Source organism: Myotis lucifugus, unplaced genomic scaffold (assembly GCF_000147115.1).
Source record: "Myotis lucifugus unplaced genomic scaffold, Myoluc2.0 scaffold_39, whole genome shotgun sequence".
NCBI lineage: Eukaryota > Metazoa > Chordata > Mammalia > Chiroptera > Vespertilionidae > Myotis > Myotis lucifugus.
Genome location: NW_005871087.1, coordinates 625,194 through 639,641, shown reverse-complemented (window position 1 = coordinate 639,641; position 14,448 = coordinate 625,194). Strand labels below are relative to the sequence as shown.

The following is a 14,448-nucleotide window of genomic DNA, read 5'->3' as shown; positions in this document are numbered from 1 at the left end:
ATTTGTGCTTCCACTTATTTATGCATTCACTGATTGCTCCTTGTATGTGCCCTGGCCAGAGATCGAACCTGAAACCATGGTGTATGGGGACGATGCTCTAACCAACTGAACTAACTATCCAGCGAGGGCATACCTTATGTTCTTCTTTTTTAAAAAAATAATTATTTATTGGTGAAATATTACATACGTCTCTCTTTTTCCCCCCTGGACCCCCTCCAGCCTGTCCCTGCCCCTGCCCCCTCCTTTATGTTCTTAATGTCCTAAGGTTGTTTGTTTTTCTTTTTTTAAATTTATTTTTAATTATAGTTGGCACACAATTTTATCTTCGCTTCAGATGTACAGCCTAGTGATTAGACATTTCTGTACATTAGGAAGTGATCACCCCGGTAACTTAGTAACCATCTTATTACAACATGATTGCTTTTCTGAGTTAATGCTTTCAGATGGCTTTTCTCATTTATTCTACTAATGTCATGATTTGCATTGATAGGTTCTCTAACAGTAAACCAACTTCGCATTTCTGAAATGAGCTAACTTGGCTAGTATATATTTTTCAACTTTGGTTAATTTGTTAATATTTTATATAGTATATTTGCATCAATATATTCATAAGTGAAATTGAGTAATTTTATTTTTTCAGCTGGTTGTTATCAAAGGTGTATTAAGTTCTTAAAATGAGTCTAGGAGTATTGTTGTTGTGCTGTTGTTATTTTTTATCCTCACCCAAGGACATACTTAGAGGAAGGGAGAGAGAAACATCGATATGAGAGAAACACATCGATTAGTTGCCTCTCCCACAAGTCCAGACGGAGGCTGGGGATCGAACCTGCAATCCAGGTATGTGCCCTTGCCTGGGAATCGGACCCATGACCCTTTGGTGCTGGGACCAGTGTTCTAACTACTGAGCAACACCGGCCAGGGGTCAATTCCTCCTTTTTGAGCAGCTAGGTCCATACCACAATCACTTCCCTTGATAGCTTCTCATTATATGGGGCCACTATCCACACAAAATTATTCCAATTAGCCAGTCATCAGAGAACCCAGGAAAACTAACTAACCCCATCCTGCTTGCCATACATAAGCTGACTCCTAGAGTGCCAGCTTGCTGTAACCCAGTGCTACCCTGTCCCTGGATACAACCCCGTGTGTGACCCTGCCTAGCAGCCTTCTCCTTTTAATCTGTGACAGGTCTGACACCCCGTCTGATGCTTTTCCACCACCGCTCTAGAGCTGAGTCCTTGAGCTCCTCCTGCAGGCCTTGGCAGTTATGGCTTCTAATGTCAGGTATGCCGGTCCCTGTGGATTTGATTGGTAGTGTGGCCCCGGGGAATGAATATGTTTTGATGTCGAAAATAAGGCTTGGTAACACCAGGGGGCGCTGTCGTCTCATGTTACTGCTTTCCTCCTGGATGCCGGTGCTGGACTGTGTACCACCTTGGTTTGGGGGAGGGCTGCCCTGGAGTATTTTGTTGGCCTGCTCCTGTCTAAGTCAGGTTTCGGAAACTCAGGCCAGTGGAAGCTGTTGTCCGTGAAAATGTCAGGAGTGCAGGTGTTAGTCCTGACTGTGTCTCTGATTCTGCCTTGAGCACACCAGCTCCCCTCTCGGTTCTTATTTCCCCATCTACGAAGTAGGCACTACTAAAAAATGTGATCCTTTGGGGTGCGTGTATGTGTGTTATTATTTAGTTTTGAAATCCTTAAGGGAAGGAAAACCTATTTAGTGTTTCTCCAGGACAGTAACGTTATTAGTTTGCAAACCTGAACACTGACCCCCGCAAACTTGAAAACTTGAAACCTGCTTTTAAGCTGAATCTCGACTCAGAACTCGAAGGTGGCCCACTGAGTCCAAGTCCAGATATCTCCTGGATTCCTAGTTCTGGCTAAGGGAGATGTGACGGGGGGAATAACGACCCGCCCCTGATCCAGAATATAAAGATCCTTTCTACCGCGGACAGCCAGCTAAAAGGAACCTTAGGAATGTAGCAAAAATATTTTTTTTATATTATGTGTGTCTTTTTAAAAAGTTACTTCATTTTTCTCCATAATCTACCAGAGAATAAACCTTTCTCAGCTTTCGGTTTTGGGAAATGACTAAGAGTCATTTTCTGATTCTTCTGTTAAAAAAAAAAAAGGGGGGGGGGGCCACTTGAAGTCAGCAGAGTGAGAGAGAGCACTCACAGGAAGACACGTGCCCTTCAAAGGCGACTGTCCCAGCGCTGCTTCTGGAGCGAGTCTGGCAGAGCCTCGCAGACCTTCCTCAGAGCCACGTGCAGAAGAGCCAGGTAAGTGGGGTGGACGGGGCCATGCTCAGGGCTCCTGGCCGGGTGCTGGTTTCTAACAGGTGCGAGGACTTTGGAGGCGCTGGGAGCTGCCAGCCGCTCACCCAGTCCCATCACTCGGGCATCTTGGTCAGTCTCCTGCTCACATGTGGCTCCTGTCTTGGAGGTCACACGCGATCTACCTGGACCCACACCCTCCGAGCCCTCATCTGATGCGTACTCATGTTTCCACACATCTGGCCTAGGTCCATCCACATGCTTAGGATACACAGACAATGTTCATTGGACATATAAACTTCTCTGCTTCTTGCTTTTTTGAAGACTCCCAGGCCAAGAAAGACCACACAAATCGGGGCTACAGAAGAATTTCAAACATTTACCAATGGTGTTTGCTCTCGTGTGTTCTCCTGAAGATAATTTCCTAATTTCTCGGCCTCTTTGACTGTATCGCTTTAATTTTCACTGGTAAAATGGTGCAGAAAGACTAGAATTGTTTAAATGGAGTTGCTATTCATTTAATACATTTTTTTCTGGAGACCCTGAGGTGCACCAGGTCCTCAGCCTTTGTTTGCTGGAGTAAATCAAAGTCTCTCTCTGGAGAAACACAGAGTTTAGGTGTTCGGGTGTGTGGTGGTGAGGGTGGGAGGCAGGGCGTAGCTCTGAATTACTGAACAATGGGAAAAGGGTTTTATTAATAAGAGACATCAGGGTGCCAATAAGAAGGAAGTGAGAGGCGCTGGCCAGGTGGCTCCGTTGGTTGGAGAGTGTCTGGTACACCAAAAGATTGCGGATTTGATTCTCGGTCAGGGCACATGCCTAGGTTACGGGTTTGATTCCCCATTTGGGGTGCATATGGGAGGCAACCAATCAATGTTTCCCTCACATCGATGTCTCTCAAATGAATAGAAACATATCCTTGGGTGATTTTTTAAAAAGAAAGAGGAATATAGCCAATAATATTGTAATAACTATGCATGGGGCCAGGCGGGTCCTTGAAATATTGGGATCCACTCTGTAAAGTATATGGTCGTCTAACCACTATGCTGTACATCTGACACTAATACATAATAATAATGAATGTAAACTGTAATTGAAAAAAAAAAAAAGAAGGAAGCCAGGGGAATTGGCCTTGAGTCAGAAAGCCCTCATCCCTGAATTGCTCTGATTTACACATGAACATGTGTGTAACTTTAAGAAGGTTTTAACCTCTTCATCTCCCAATTTAGAGAGGAAACAAGGTAGTTGGGGAGATAGAGATTTTATTTCTGGCTTTGATGTGCCTTTTCTAGATCTGTCATACCAATTCCCATTCTGATAGGATTGATTTTCATATATGGCTTTCATGAAAAGACCAAAAATTTCCCCCAGTTTACACAGCTCAGTACTGTAACCTTCCGAGGGGCCTTGAGAACAGATGTGGTGTGTTGGTGTCAAACTGGCCGGGGGAGGCTAGCCACCCAGGCCTGGGAGGCCAGGCATGTTCCCACCTGGGATGATGCTCTAGAGCAGCAGTTCTCAACCTGTGGGTCCCGACCCCTTTGGGGGTCGAACGACCCTTTCACGGGGGTCGCCTAAGACCATTGGAAAACACATATATAATTACCTATTGTTTTTGTGATTAATTACTATGCTTTAATTATGTTCAATTGGTAACAAGGAAAATACATCCTGCATACCAGATATTTACATGACGATTCATAACAGTAGCAAAATTACAGTTATGAAGTAGCAACGAAAATAATTTTATGGTTGGGGGTCACCACAGCATGAGGAACTGTATGAAAGGGTCGCGGCATTAGGAAGGTTGAGAACCACTACTCTAGAGCGACCATGAAACTTGGCAGTGGTGCACTGGAGCCCACTTGGCCCAACTCTCACGAGCTGGTGGTTAAACAGGAATTTTGTGAGGCAGGCGGTAGCTTGACCTTGGCCATGGTGGGAGTATTTGCATCATGCATGGAAACCAGCAAAATCCATAAATCAGAGCCCTCCCATCTCCAAAACCACCAGACTTCCTTTACCAGCATATCACTGGGACTTGGAGCCTGAAGAGTAAGTTCTGTTCAAAGCTGTGTGGCCTTCAGAAGTCACTTAACCTCTCTGAATCTATCATGAGTTATCTATGCCATGGCTCAGTATGCTCGATTGGCTTAGCGTGCCAGATTTGTGTTGGGATGGTGGGGTGCTGGGGACAGGAGCATTGGAGTGGGATTAAGTGGTCAATACCAATGAACATGGTTTGAAATCTATAAAGTGCAAAGTATACAGGAGGAATTAGAATTTTTATACAGCCCTGGCCAGTGTGGCTCAGTTGGTTGGAGCATCGTTCTGTCCACCAAAGGGATGAGGGTTCGATTCCAGGTTGGGGCACATACCTAGGTTGTGGGTTTGATCTCTGGTCAAGGCTTCTATGGGAGGCAAGTCATTGACGTCTCTCTCTCTCTCTTCCTTCCCCTCTCTGCAGATCAATGAATATGTCCTCATGTGAGGATTAAAAAAATTTATTTTATATGTAAAGGCAAGTGACCAACCTGCCTTCCTTTTAGCTTAATGATTACCTGAGCAATTACTGAATTTTTGGAGTTACAATCTAAAGGGGCAACGTGGGTAGATTTTTAAATCTCTTATTTTCCTTCCCTTTTTAATGTGGGAAAGGCCCTCGGTGCAGTGCTGTTGTGGATAGCTGCTGGTCTTTTCCTTCCTGCACGTGATTTCAGTAACCCCAGACTATCTTTTAGCAACGTGTCCTCAGCAGAGGGGTAAGAACAGTGGCGGGGCTGGAATCTGGAATCTGGAATCTGTCTGGCTCCGAAGGGCAGGATTATTTCATTTGGCTACGCTGCCCTCCAAGGAACTGAGCCCTTCGACCTGGGAAGGTTGGAAAGGATGTAGAACGATTGGGGCAAAATACTAAGCCGGTGTTCTCTGCATTCAGCCATGTTTTGATTTGCTTTTGTTCTTACCAAGCTCTTGTTTGCTCTTCTCCTCATTAGCTTCCTCTGGTTGGCCTCAGGTCTGCCTTGAGGAGCCTGTAGATTTGAAAATGAACGTCACAGGTACAACAGACCCCACCCTCACGGATGAAAGCATCTACAGCATTTACTATCATGATGACAATTTCCCCGAGCCTTGCACCAAAGAAGGCGTCAAGAAATTTGGGGGTCTCTTCCTGCCTCCTCTCTACACCTTGGTCTTTCTGTTTGGGCTGCTGGGAAACTCCATGGTGGTTCTGGTCCTGTTCAAGTACAAGCGGCTCAGGTCCATGACGGATGTGTACCTGCTCAACCTGGCCATCTCGGACCTGCTCTTCGTGCTCTCCCTCCCTTTCTGGGCCTACTACGCCGCAGACCAGTGGGTTTTTGGACTAGGTCTCTGCAAGATTATTTCCTGGATCTACTTGGTAGGCTTTTACAGTGGCATCTTCTTCATCATGCTCATGAGCATCGATAGGTACCTGGCGATCGTGCATGTGGTGTTTTCCCTGAGAGCCAGGACCGTGACTCACGGGGTCATCATCAGCTTGGCCACGTGGTCAGTGGCTGTCTTCGTCTCCCTGCCAGGCCTTCTGTTCAGCACTTGCTCCACAGAGCGCAACCATACCTACTGCAAAACCAAGTACTCGTTCAACTCCACGCAGTGGAAGGTCCTCAGCTCCCTGGAGATCAACGTTCTAGGCCTGGTGATCCCCTTGGGGATCATGCTGTTTTGCTACTCCAGGATCATCAGGACCCTGCAGCACTGCAAAAACGAGAAGAAGAACAAGGCGGTGAAGATGATCTTCGCCGTGGTGGTCCTCTTCCTGGGGTTCTGGACGCCGTACAACGTGGTGCTCTTCCTGGAGACGCTGGTGGAGCTGGAGGTGCTCCAGGACTGCACCTTGGAGAGGCACCTGGACTACGCCATCCAGGCCACAGAGACGCTGGCTTTCGTCCACTGCTGCCTGAACCCGGTCATCTACTTCTTCCTGGGGGAGAAATTCCGCAAGTACATCATCCAGCTTCTCAAAACCTGCAGGGGCTCTTTCGTGCTCTGCAAACACTGCGGGCTCCTCCAGAATTACTCCCCCGACGCCCCCAGCTCATCTTTCACGCAGTCCACCATGGATCACGAGCTGCACGACGCGCTGTAAACCATGGAAATGCACCACCACCAACAAAAAAAACAGAGTTAATATCCTTCCCAAGTTAAAAGTTTACCTGTAATTGTATCCTAGGAAGAGTTCCCGAGCGAGGGTGAGGGAGAAGATGTACATCCACTGCAGAAAGTGGGGCTTCTCGCCCTGCGGTCAGCTGTCCTCTTGCCACGTACAAGTTCAGTGCGGCAAGAGTTCACGCGGCCTGCAGCAGGCTGGCCTGCGCGATCGGTTAACCTGAGGAGATTTCTGAGCAGTGTTTCAAAGAGAAACAATATTGGAAGACATTCATTGCCTTCTAACCTGGACCGGTGGGGTTCTCCTGAGGGAAGAGAAGAGAATTGACTGGTGGCGTAAATGGCTACTTTCTGCTGAGGGAAATGGGCTCTTTCATGAATTTCTAGCTTTTGCAGAAAAATATAGAAAACTTTGACAGGCTGTGCCAGTGTTTTTTTTCCTGATAACATATCTGAAGCCAGGTATATGTGGAAATGAATAGCGAAGTAATGAACGGAGATCTTGATCCTTTGAATGTAAAGGATGGATTGTTAGTGGAAGCCGAACTTTTTACGCTGATTCCAAGTAGGAGGAGATGAAGGCATTAGCATGGTCTGATTTCCAAACATGAAATTCAAGGCAATAAAAAATCCAAACATACTTATGGAAATTCCAATGTTTTGGTTTAATTGTAACAGATGAACATCCAAATTTTATTTTATTTTATTTTTTTTTTTTTAATATATTTTATTGATTTTTTACAGAGAGGAAGGGAGAGAGATAGAGAGTTAGAAACATCGATGAGAGAGAAACATCGATCAGCTGCCTCCTGCACACCTCCTACTGGGGATGTGCCCGCAACCCAGGTACATGCCCTTGACCGGAATCGAACCTGGGACCTTTCAGTCCGCAGGCCGACGCTCTATCCACTGAGCCAAACCGGTTCTGGCGAACATCCAAATTTTAAAAAAAAATACACAGTCCCCGGTACTTTTCTTTGCGGTCATGTACTTGTTTACAAACAGTGCCTTCAAAACTAAAAACAACAAGGACCACTGAGGTATGACGGTGCTTCCTTTGTTCTTTTGAGGTGCCTGCTATCGAGGGAGGCAAGAATAATCAACTAAAAGTTATTGTGGATGTGGACACAAAAAATGACAGTCAAAAACCGGTGAAATTTTGCAAAGTGTCATCCTCTCCTTTAAACTATTAGCCCTGGTTCTTACATTTTGCATGACTCAAAAGTTAAGTCATCTCTTAGGTAATTTTAAGCACGTAATTAGTCATTTCGCACCATGAAGAGAAATCTCTCTTCTTACTCACAGCCTTAATTAACCACAATTATGGAAAGACTTCAACGAAGTCTGGGCGTAATTGTAATACAGGGATACCTAAAACCCTTCCAGAAACAAAGGCCTATCTTGCAAACCGTGCACTGAATTACGCAGTTCAAACCGCTTCTGTAAGTTGACACATTACCGCATGCTCTGCATTTAGAAAGAATGCATTTCCAGATGGTTTATTTTAAGGAAAGTGATTTGAAAAGGGTACGTCGATGTTGCCTTCATAGAAGAAAATAAAATAAATGTGAACATGGTCCCACAGAGCCTCTTTTCCTGGTCGTGTTCGGGTTTGGTCTGATGTGGGTGAGGATCCAAGCTGCTGAGGTCCCCTTGCCTCACCCTCCCCTCATCAGCCACACGCCCAGGATGATATGGACGTGTCCCGGGGGAGGAATCAGAGGGTTTGCTGTTCAGATCTCCCCTTGGGGTGGGGAGTGGAGTTGCTTTCTTCTTCCAGTGCCCTTGGAGATCAGTGTGGGTAAGAAGGGAGGGCGGGCCAGGTTCCTCGGTAGAGTTTCCTTAGAAAACCTCCACATGGTATGCGAGGACCTGCCAAATCCCAGCTTTGCATTCCTTTGTGAGCCTATGCACATTACTTTTCTCTCGTTGCCTCAGTTTCCTCTGAGCTAGAAAGCCGAACATATTTCAGAATGACTGGAAGAAAGAAAGAAGACGGCTGATACGAAGCGCCCACGTTCCCGGGTTGTAGAAAAAGGTGGTCTTGGGTTAGCCCTACCAGTGGCTGCCTCCCCTTTCCTGGTAGAGCTTGTGATTTCATTCACTTAATCTCAGCGTGACAGAAATTTCGGGACACCGAAAGACAAAGACTGGCCATAGCGGTTTTACTGTCCCTTCGTCCCCCATCACATGCAGTGCTAAGCAAGGGTGAGAGGCAGACCGCACAGCTTCCAACCCTCCACCTGGGGTGGGGTCATCCATCACCTCAAGTCACTCAGGGCTTCCCCTGTTCCAAAGCTGGGGGATATTTCCTCAGGATGGGACTGTGGAACCTCTAGTGCCACCCAAACACGACCCTCTCGGAACACGGGAAAGAAAGTTCCTTCCCATTCAGTAATAGAAACCTGGAAAAGCAAGCCGGCATGATTTCTACACAAAGGTGGGTTACACCAGTCAGTTTTCAGACATTAGATCCATTCCTTTCTTGCTGCAACAGACCTCGCTTCTGGAAGACTAGGGTTAATTTGTTGAAGAAGAGTAAGAGCAGGTTTGCTTTGGGGGTGATGTAAAGGTTTTGGAACTGGATAGAGGTGATGGCTGCACAACATTGAGGTGAATGTGCTAAATGCCATGGAATTATACTTATTTATTGATTTTTAAATATGTTTTTATTGATTTGAGAGAGAGAGAGAGAGAGAGAGAGACATTGATTGGGGATTAAGCCAATGTGCATTGATTGGGGATTAAGCCCAGGCATGTGCCCTGACTGGGAATCGAACCAGCAACTTTTTGGTGCACAGGATGACACTCCAACCAACCGAGCCACACCAGCCAGGGCTTGTACATTTTTAAATGGTTAGTTTTATACTATGTGAATTTTACCTTAACGCCACCACCACTAACAACAATAAGAATAATAGGAAATTGCCCTAGCAGTATTTGTCTCAGAGTAAGCACTCAAATGATTTTGAATAAATAAATAACATCTCCTAACCGGTTTGGCTCAGTGGATAGAGCGTCGGCCTGCGGACTGAAGGGTCCCAGGTTCGATTCCGGTCAAGGGCATGTACCTTGGTTGCGGGCACATCCCCAGTAGGGGGTGTGCAGGAGGCAGCTGATCAATGTTTCTCTCTCATCGGTGTTTCTAACTCTCTATCCCTTTCCCTTCCTCTCTGTAAAAAATCAATAAAATATATATTTTATAAAAAATAATATCTGTTTTCCCCAAAAATGTACACAATAAAATAATCCCTGAAAAATCAACAACAATCTGTTTCCCATGAGAAGAGAAATACAGGGTGATGCCAAAGGGTCTTCAGACCTTTAGGGAGATTTTTCCTAAGAACCTCTCATAGCAATTTGGAACATTTGATGTAATTAATTCGGATGTGTGGAGTGCCTGTTTTGTGCCAAGCAGAATTCGAGGCTATGGAGAGAATAATAGGATAAAGGAGGAAGCTCTCCACTCACTGAATTTACAGTCTAATAAGGGAAACCACAAACACAAGGTCCACTCTTATGCAAGCCGGACGGATATGATATAAGAATTGGGAACATGCTTTGCGACCCAGAGGAAGGAGAAATTGATTCAGTTTCAACTTTTTATAATACAATTATCTTTTGAAGTAGGCCTTGTTAGAGGAGCTTGATTAAAAATATTTTTTAAAATTGATTTTAGAGCGGAAGGGAGAGGGAGAGAGATAGAAACCTCAATGACAGAATCATTCATTGGCTGCCTCCTGCACGCTCCACACTGGGGAATGAGCCTGCAACCCGAGCATGTGCCCCAACCGGGAATCAACTGGGAATTGAACCCTGACTTCCTGGTTCATAGGTTGATGCTCAACCACTGAGTCACACCTGCCGACCTTTTTATTTTTAATTTTTTAAAGTATATTTTTATTGATTTCAGAATGGAAGGGAGAGGGAGAAACAATCATGAGAATCATTGCTTGGCTACCTCCTGCACACCCCCCACTGGGGATCAAGCCCACAACCCAGGCATGTGACCTTGACCATAATCCCCTCAGTCTGCAGGGGTCGATCCAGTGAGCCAAACCAGCCAGGGCTTTTTTTTTTTTTTTTGAGAGAGAGAGAGAGTGGGAGGGAGGGGGAGAGAGAGAGAAACATCAATGTGAGAAAGAGACATTGATTGGTTGTCTCCCACATGTGCCAGGGCCCGAGCCTGCAACCGAGGTACATGTCCTTGACCTAATTGAACCCAGGACCCTTCAGTCCTCAGGCCAAAGAGGAGCTTGATTTTGATGACTGGAAGGGAGGAAGGACAATCTAGACTAATTAAATAGCATATGAAAAGGCAGGGTAGTGAGAGCATATTGTGTGTCCAGGGAGTGGTGAGTAGGTTTTTGTAGTTAAAGTGATAATGTGCAGGGTGGGGAAGAGGAACAAAGTAGGGAAAGATGAGAGAGACCACAGAGGCTGCAGTTCTGAGCTACTGAGTCAGCTGCCAGCCCATATTAGGCTTGAGAAGACGTTAGTGGGTGCTGAAGTGTGCTGTCTGTACGCCCTCTGTTAGGACTGGAGCATGCATTCTCCAGCACAAGGAGCCCTGACGGATGACACTGAGCTCCTCTCCTTTCCAGACTATCCTCTCCAGGTGCAGCTCACATCCAGTGACCAGATAGTGACTGGAACAAAACATTTTCCTTCTTGCCTTAATTTGGGACAACTCTGAAGAGCCATTTCTACTCCAGAGCTCCCCATAAGATCAGCCGAGACCTCTGCTGTAATGACCTTGCCGTTCAACTTTGCCTACTGTCTAGTCCTGCTTCCTTCCTGCCCTACAGGTGCTGTTCCCTAGAGCAGTGGTCGCCAACCACTAGTGGACCACTGGTGGTCCGTGAGGTCTGCAAGGTTGGTGACCGCTGCCCTAGAGGACTCCCCATCAAGTCTCCTGGATGCTAAGCTTGTCTCAGAGTCTGTTTCCAGGAACCCCAATCTAAAATGGGACTTTTGGATCACACAGGGGGACAAGTGGGCGCCTAATATAAATGGAAATTGACCTCAAGTGTGGAAAAATGAGGAAGTATAATCTTTGCATTAGAGATGTCCTTCACTCATTGCCCTCTGACCATCAACCCCAATTTGACTCTTGGTCCCCATGCTTCCATTAGTCAGTCTCACGTTTGCTCCCATAATTTGTCTGCCTCAAGCCCTGAGGCACCTACACACTCTCCTTCTGTCATGTCTCCTGTTGGTCATGCCTCGGTCACCTGACATCCTATATCCTTCACCGATCAGTGACTTTCTCAGCTTAAATGAATCAGACACAGCTCTAGCCATTTTTGGGGTCACAGTACTCCATACTCCTTAAAAGTTTACAATGGACCCTAACCGGTTTGGCTCAGTGGATAGAGCATCGGCCTGCGGACTGAAGGGTCCCAGGTTCGATTCCGATCAGGGGCATGTACCTTGGTTGCGGGCACATCCCCAGTAGTGGGTGTGCAGGAGGCAGCTGATCGATGTTTCTCTCTCATTGATGTTTCTAACTCTCTATCCCTCTCCCTTCCTCTCTGTAAAAAATCAATAAAATATATATTTTTTAAAAAGTTGACAATGGCTCCAGATTACCCTTTTAGACAATAAGATTCACTAAGTGCATTCATATGTTGAAACTCATTTCAGCCTCTTCTTAAAGTAGATTAATTTGGTTTCATTACCCCCAAGAAACTGAGGTCCAGGGGAAACAATATACATATATATTTAATCCTCGCTGGAGGATATTTTTTCCATTGATTTCCAAAGAAAGTGAAAGGAAGGGAGGAAGAGGAGAGAGAGACAGATAGACAGACAGACATCAATGTGAGAGACACATTGACTGGTTGCCTCCCACATGCACCCTTACTGGGGGCACGGAGTGAACCCGCAACCGATGTATGTGCCCTTGACTGGAATCAAACCCCCGACCCTTTGGTCTTCGGACACTCTAACCCCTGATCAAAACCTGCCAGGGCAGGGGAAACAATATCTTAATTATAAATTAGACTAATTCCTAACTGCCTATCACAAAGCAGTTTTTCAATTGTTCTTTTTACTGAATGAGTGAATTTCCTTATCTCTTAATCAAGTTCTCTACACCGGCAATCAGGTTTCTATTTCAGCACGCAAAGTTCACCAGTCCTCGCTCCAAAATCCCCATTATGTTTCTAATAAAACTTTATGTGACAGAGTTCAAAGACTGAATTGCCCCCTAGTTCCAGAAATTAGTGGGCGGTCTTTGGGCCAAAAATTACTTCATTAAGACTTTTTATGAACATAGCTGCAGAAGTCTGCATTTTCACCTTCTCTGGGAAACTGTAAAATAACAGTAATAAAGTAACAGCAAGAAGAATGAATTTGAAAACCCACAAATTCCATTCCAATAAATGCATAAGATAAGTGGAACAACAAATCAGTGTTTCTCTCGCTCCACAAAATAACTTGTTTAAGAATGGTCATAACATCAGACTTAATGGTGAAAGACTGAATGCTTTCCCCTGAAGATCAGGAACAAGACAAGGACGTATGTTTTTGCCTCTTCTATTTGTGTTGTACTAAAGGTTCTTGTCAGGGGGGAAAAAAGGCAAGAAAAAACACACATCAAGATTGGAAAGGAAGAAGTAAAACTATGTCTATTTGCCAACAACATGACCTTTTATGTAATGAATTCTAAGGAATCCATTAAAAAACTATTAAAGCTAATGAATGAATTCAGCAGGGTGCAGAATACAAGATCAATATATAAAAATCAATTACATTTCTCTAGAGTGGCAATGAATAATCCAAACATGAAGTTAAGAAAACAATTCCATTTATAATAACATCAAAAATAAAATACTTGGAAATAAATTTAACAAAAGAAGTGCAAGATGTGTACACTGAAAGCTAGAAAACATCACAGAAATAAATTAAGAGAGACCTAAATATGTGGAAAGACATTCTGTGCTCATTAATTGGGAGATTTGATATTTTAATGATGGCAATACTCTCTAAATTCATCTCTAGATTCAATAAAATCCTTGTCACAATTCCAGCTGGCTTAAAAATAATTTTTTTCAGAAATTGACAAGCTGATTTTATATGGAAGTAAAAGGGATATAGAAGAGCTCAAATGATCTTGAAAGAGAAGAACAAAGTTGGAGGAACCACACTTCTCAAATTCAAAACTTACTGCAAAGCTACTGTAATCAAGACAACGTAAAATGGCATGAAGATAGACACATAAATCAAGGAAATAGAATTGGGAGTCCAGAAATAAACCCTCATGTTTATGTCCAATAGATTTTTGACAAGGGTGCCAAGAGAATTCAATGGAGGAAAGACTGATTTTTTCAGCAACTGATATTGGAGCAACTGGGTATCCAATGCAAAGAATGAAGTTGGACCACTACCTCATTCCAACACAAAATTAAAATGGATCACAGAACTACTAGTAAATGTAAGAGCTAAAACTATAAAGTTCTATGATTAATACATAGCTATAAATCTCATGAGCTTGGGTTAGGCAAATTTATAGAGACAAAAAGTAGACTAGTGGCTGCCTAGGGCTGGGAGAAGGAGATGGGGAAGTAACTACTAATGGGTATGGGGTTTCTTTTTGGGGTAATAAAAAGGTTCTAAACTTAGATTGTGGTAATGGTTGCACAACTCTGTGAATATACTAAAAACCATTGAATTGCACATTTTTAACAAGTACATGTTATGGTATGTGAATTATAGAAATGTTTAATATTGTTTGTATTATTCATAATCGCCAAACAATGGAAATAATCCAATTGTCCATTAGCAGGAGAATGGATAAACAAACTTGGTGTATTCATGCAACGGAATCCTACTCAGCAAGGTAAATGAAGGGATCACTCGCATCCGCAACAACATTGATGATATACCTGAGAAATGTTATGTTGAGCAGAAGAAGCCAGACACAAATGGGCACATATTGTATGATTTTATCTATCGGAAGTTCTAGAACAGGCAAAAACTAACCTAGGGAGAAAAGGATTATAACAGCAGTTGCCTC

General features: G+C 44.3%; 1 protein-coding gene across 1 annotated transcript; it reads left to right on the top strand.

Annotated features, from left to right (window-relative positions):
* Window positions 1-5,205: 5,205 nt before the first annotated feature.
* CCR4 (C-C motif chemokine receptor 4) lies at window positions 5,206-6,479 on the top strand. Its single transcript, XM_023752907.1, has one exon. The coding sequence runs from the start codon at window positions 5,323-5,325 to the stop codon at window positions 6,406-6,408; it is 1,086 nt and encodes a 361-aa protein (XP_023608675.1). The 5' UTR covers window positions 5,206-5,322; the 3' UTR covers window positions 6,409-6,479.
* The last annotated feature ends 7,969 nt before the right edge of the window (window positions 6,480-14,448 follow it).

Excerpts from the sequence above, each read along its gene's own strand:
- CCR4 (XM_023752907.1), top strand. The coding sequence starts at position 5,323 with ATGAACGTCACAGGTACAACAGACCCCACCCTCACGGATGAAAGCATC.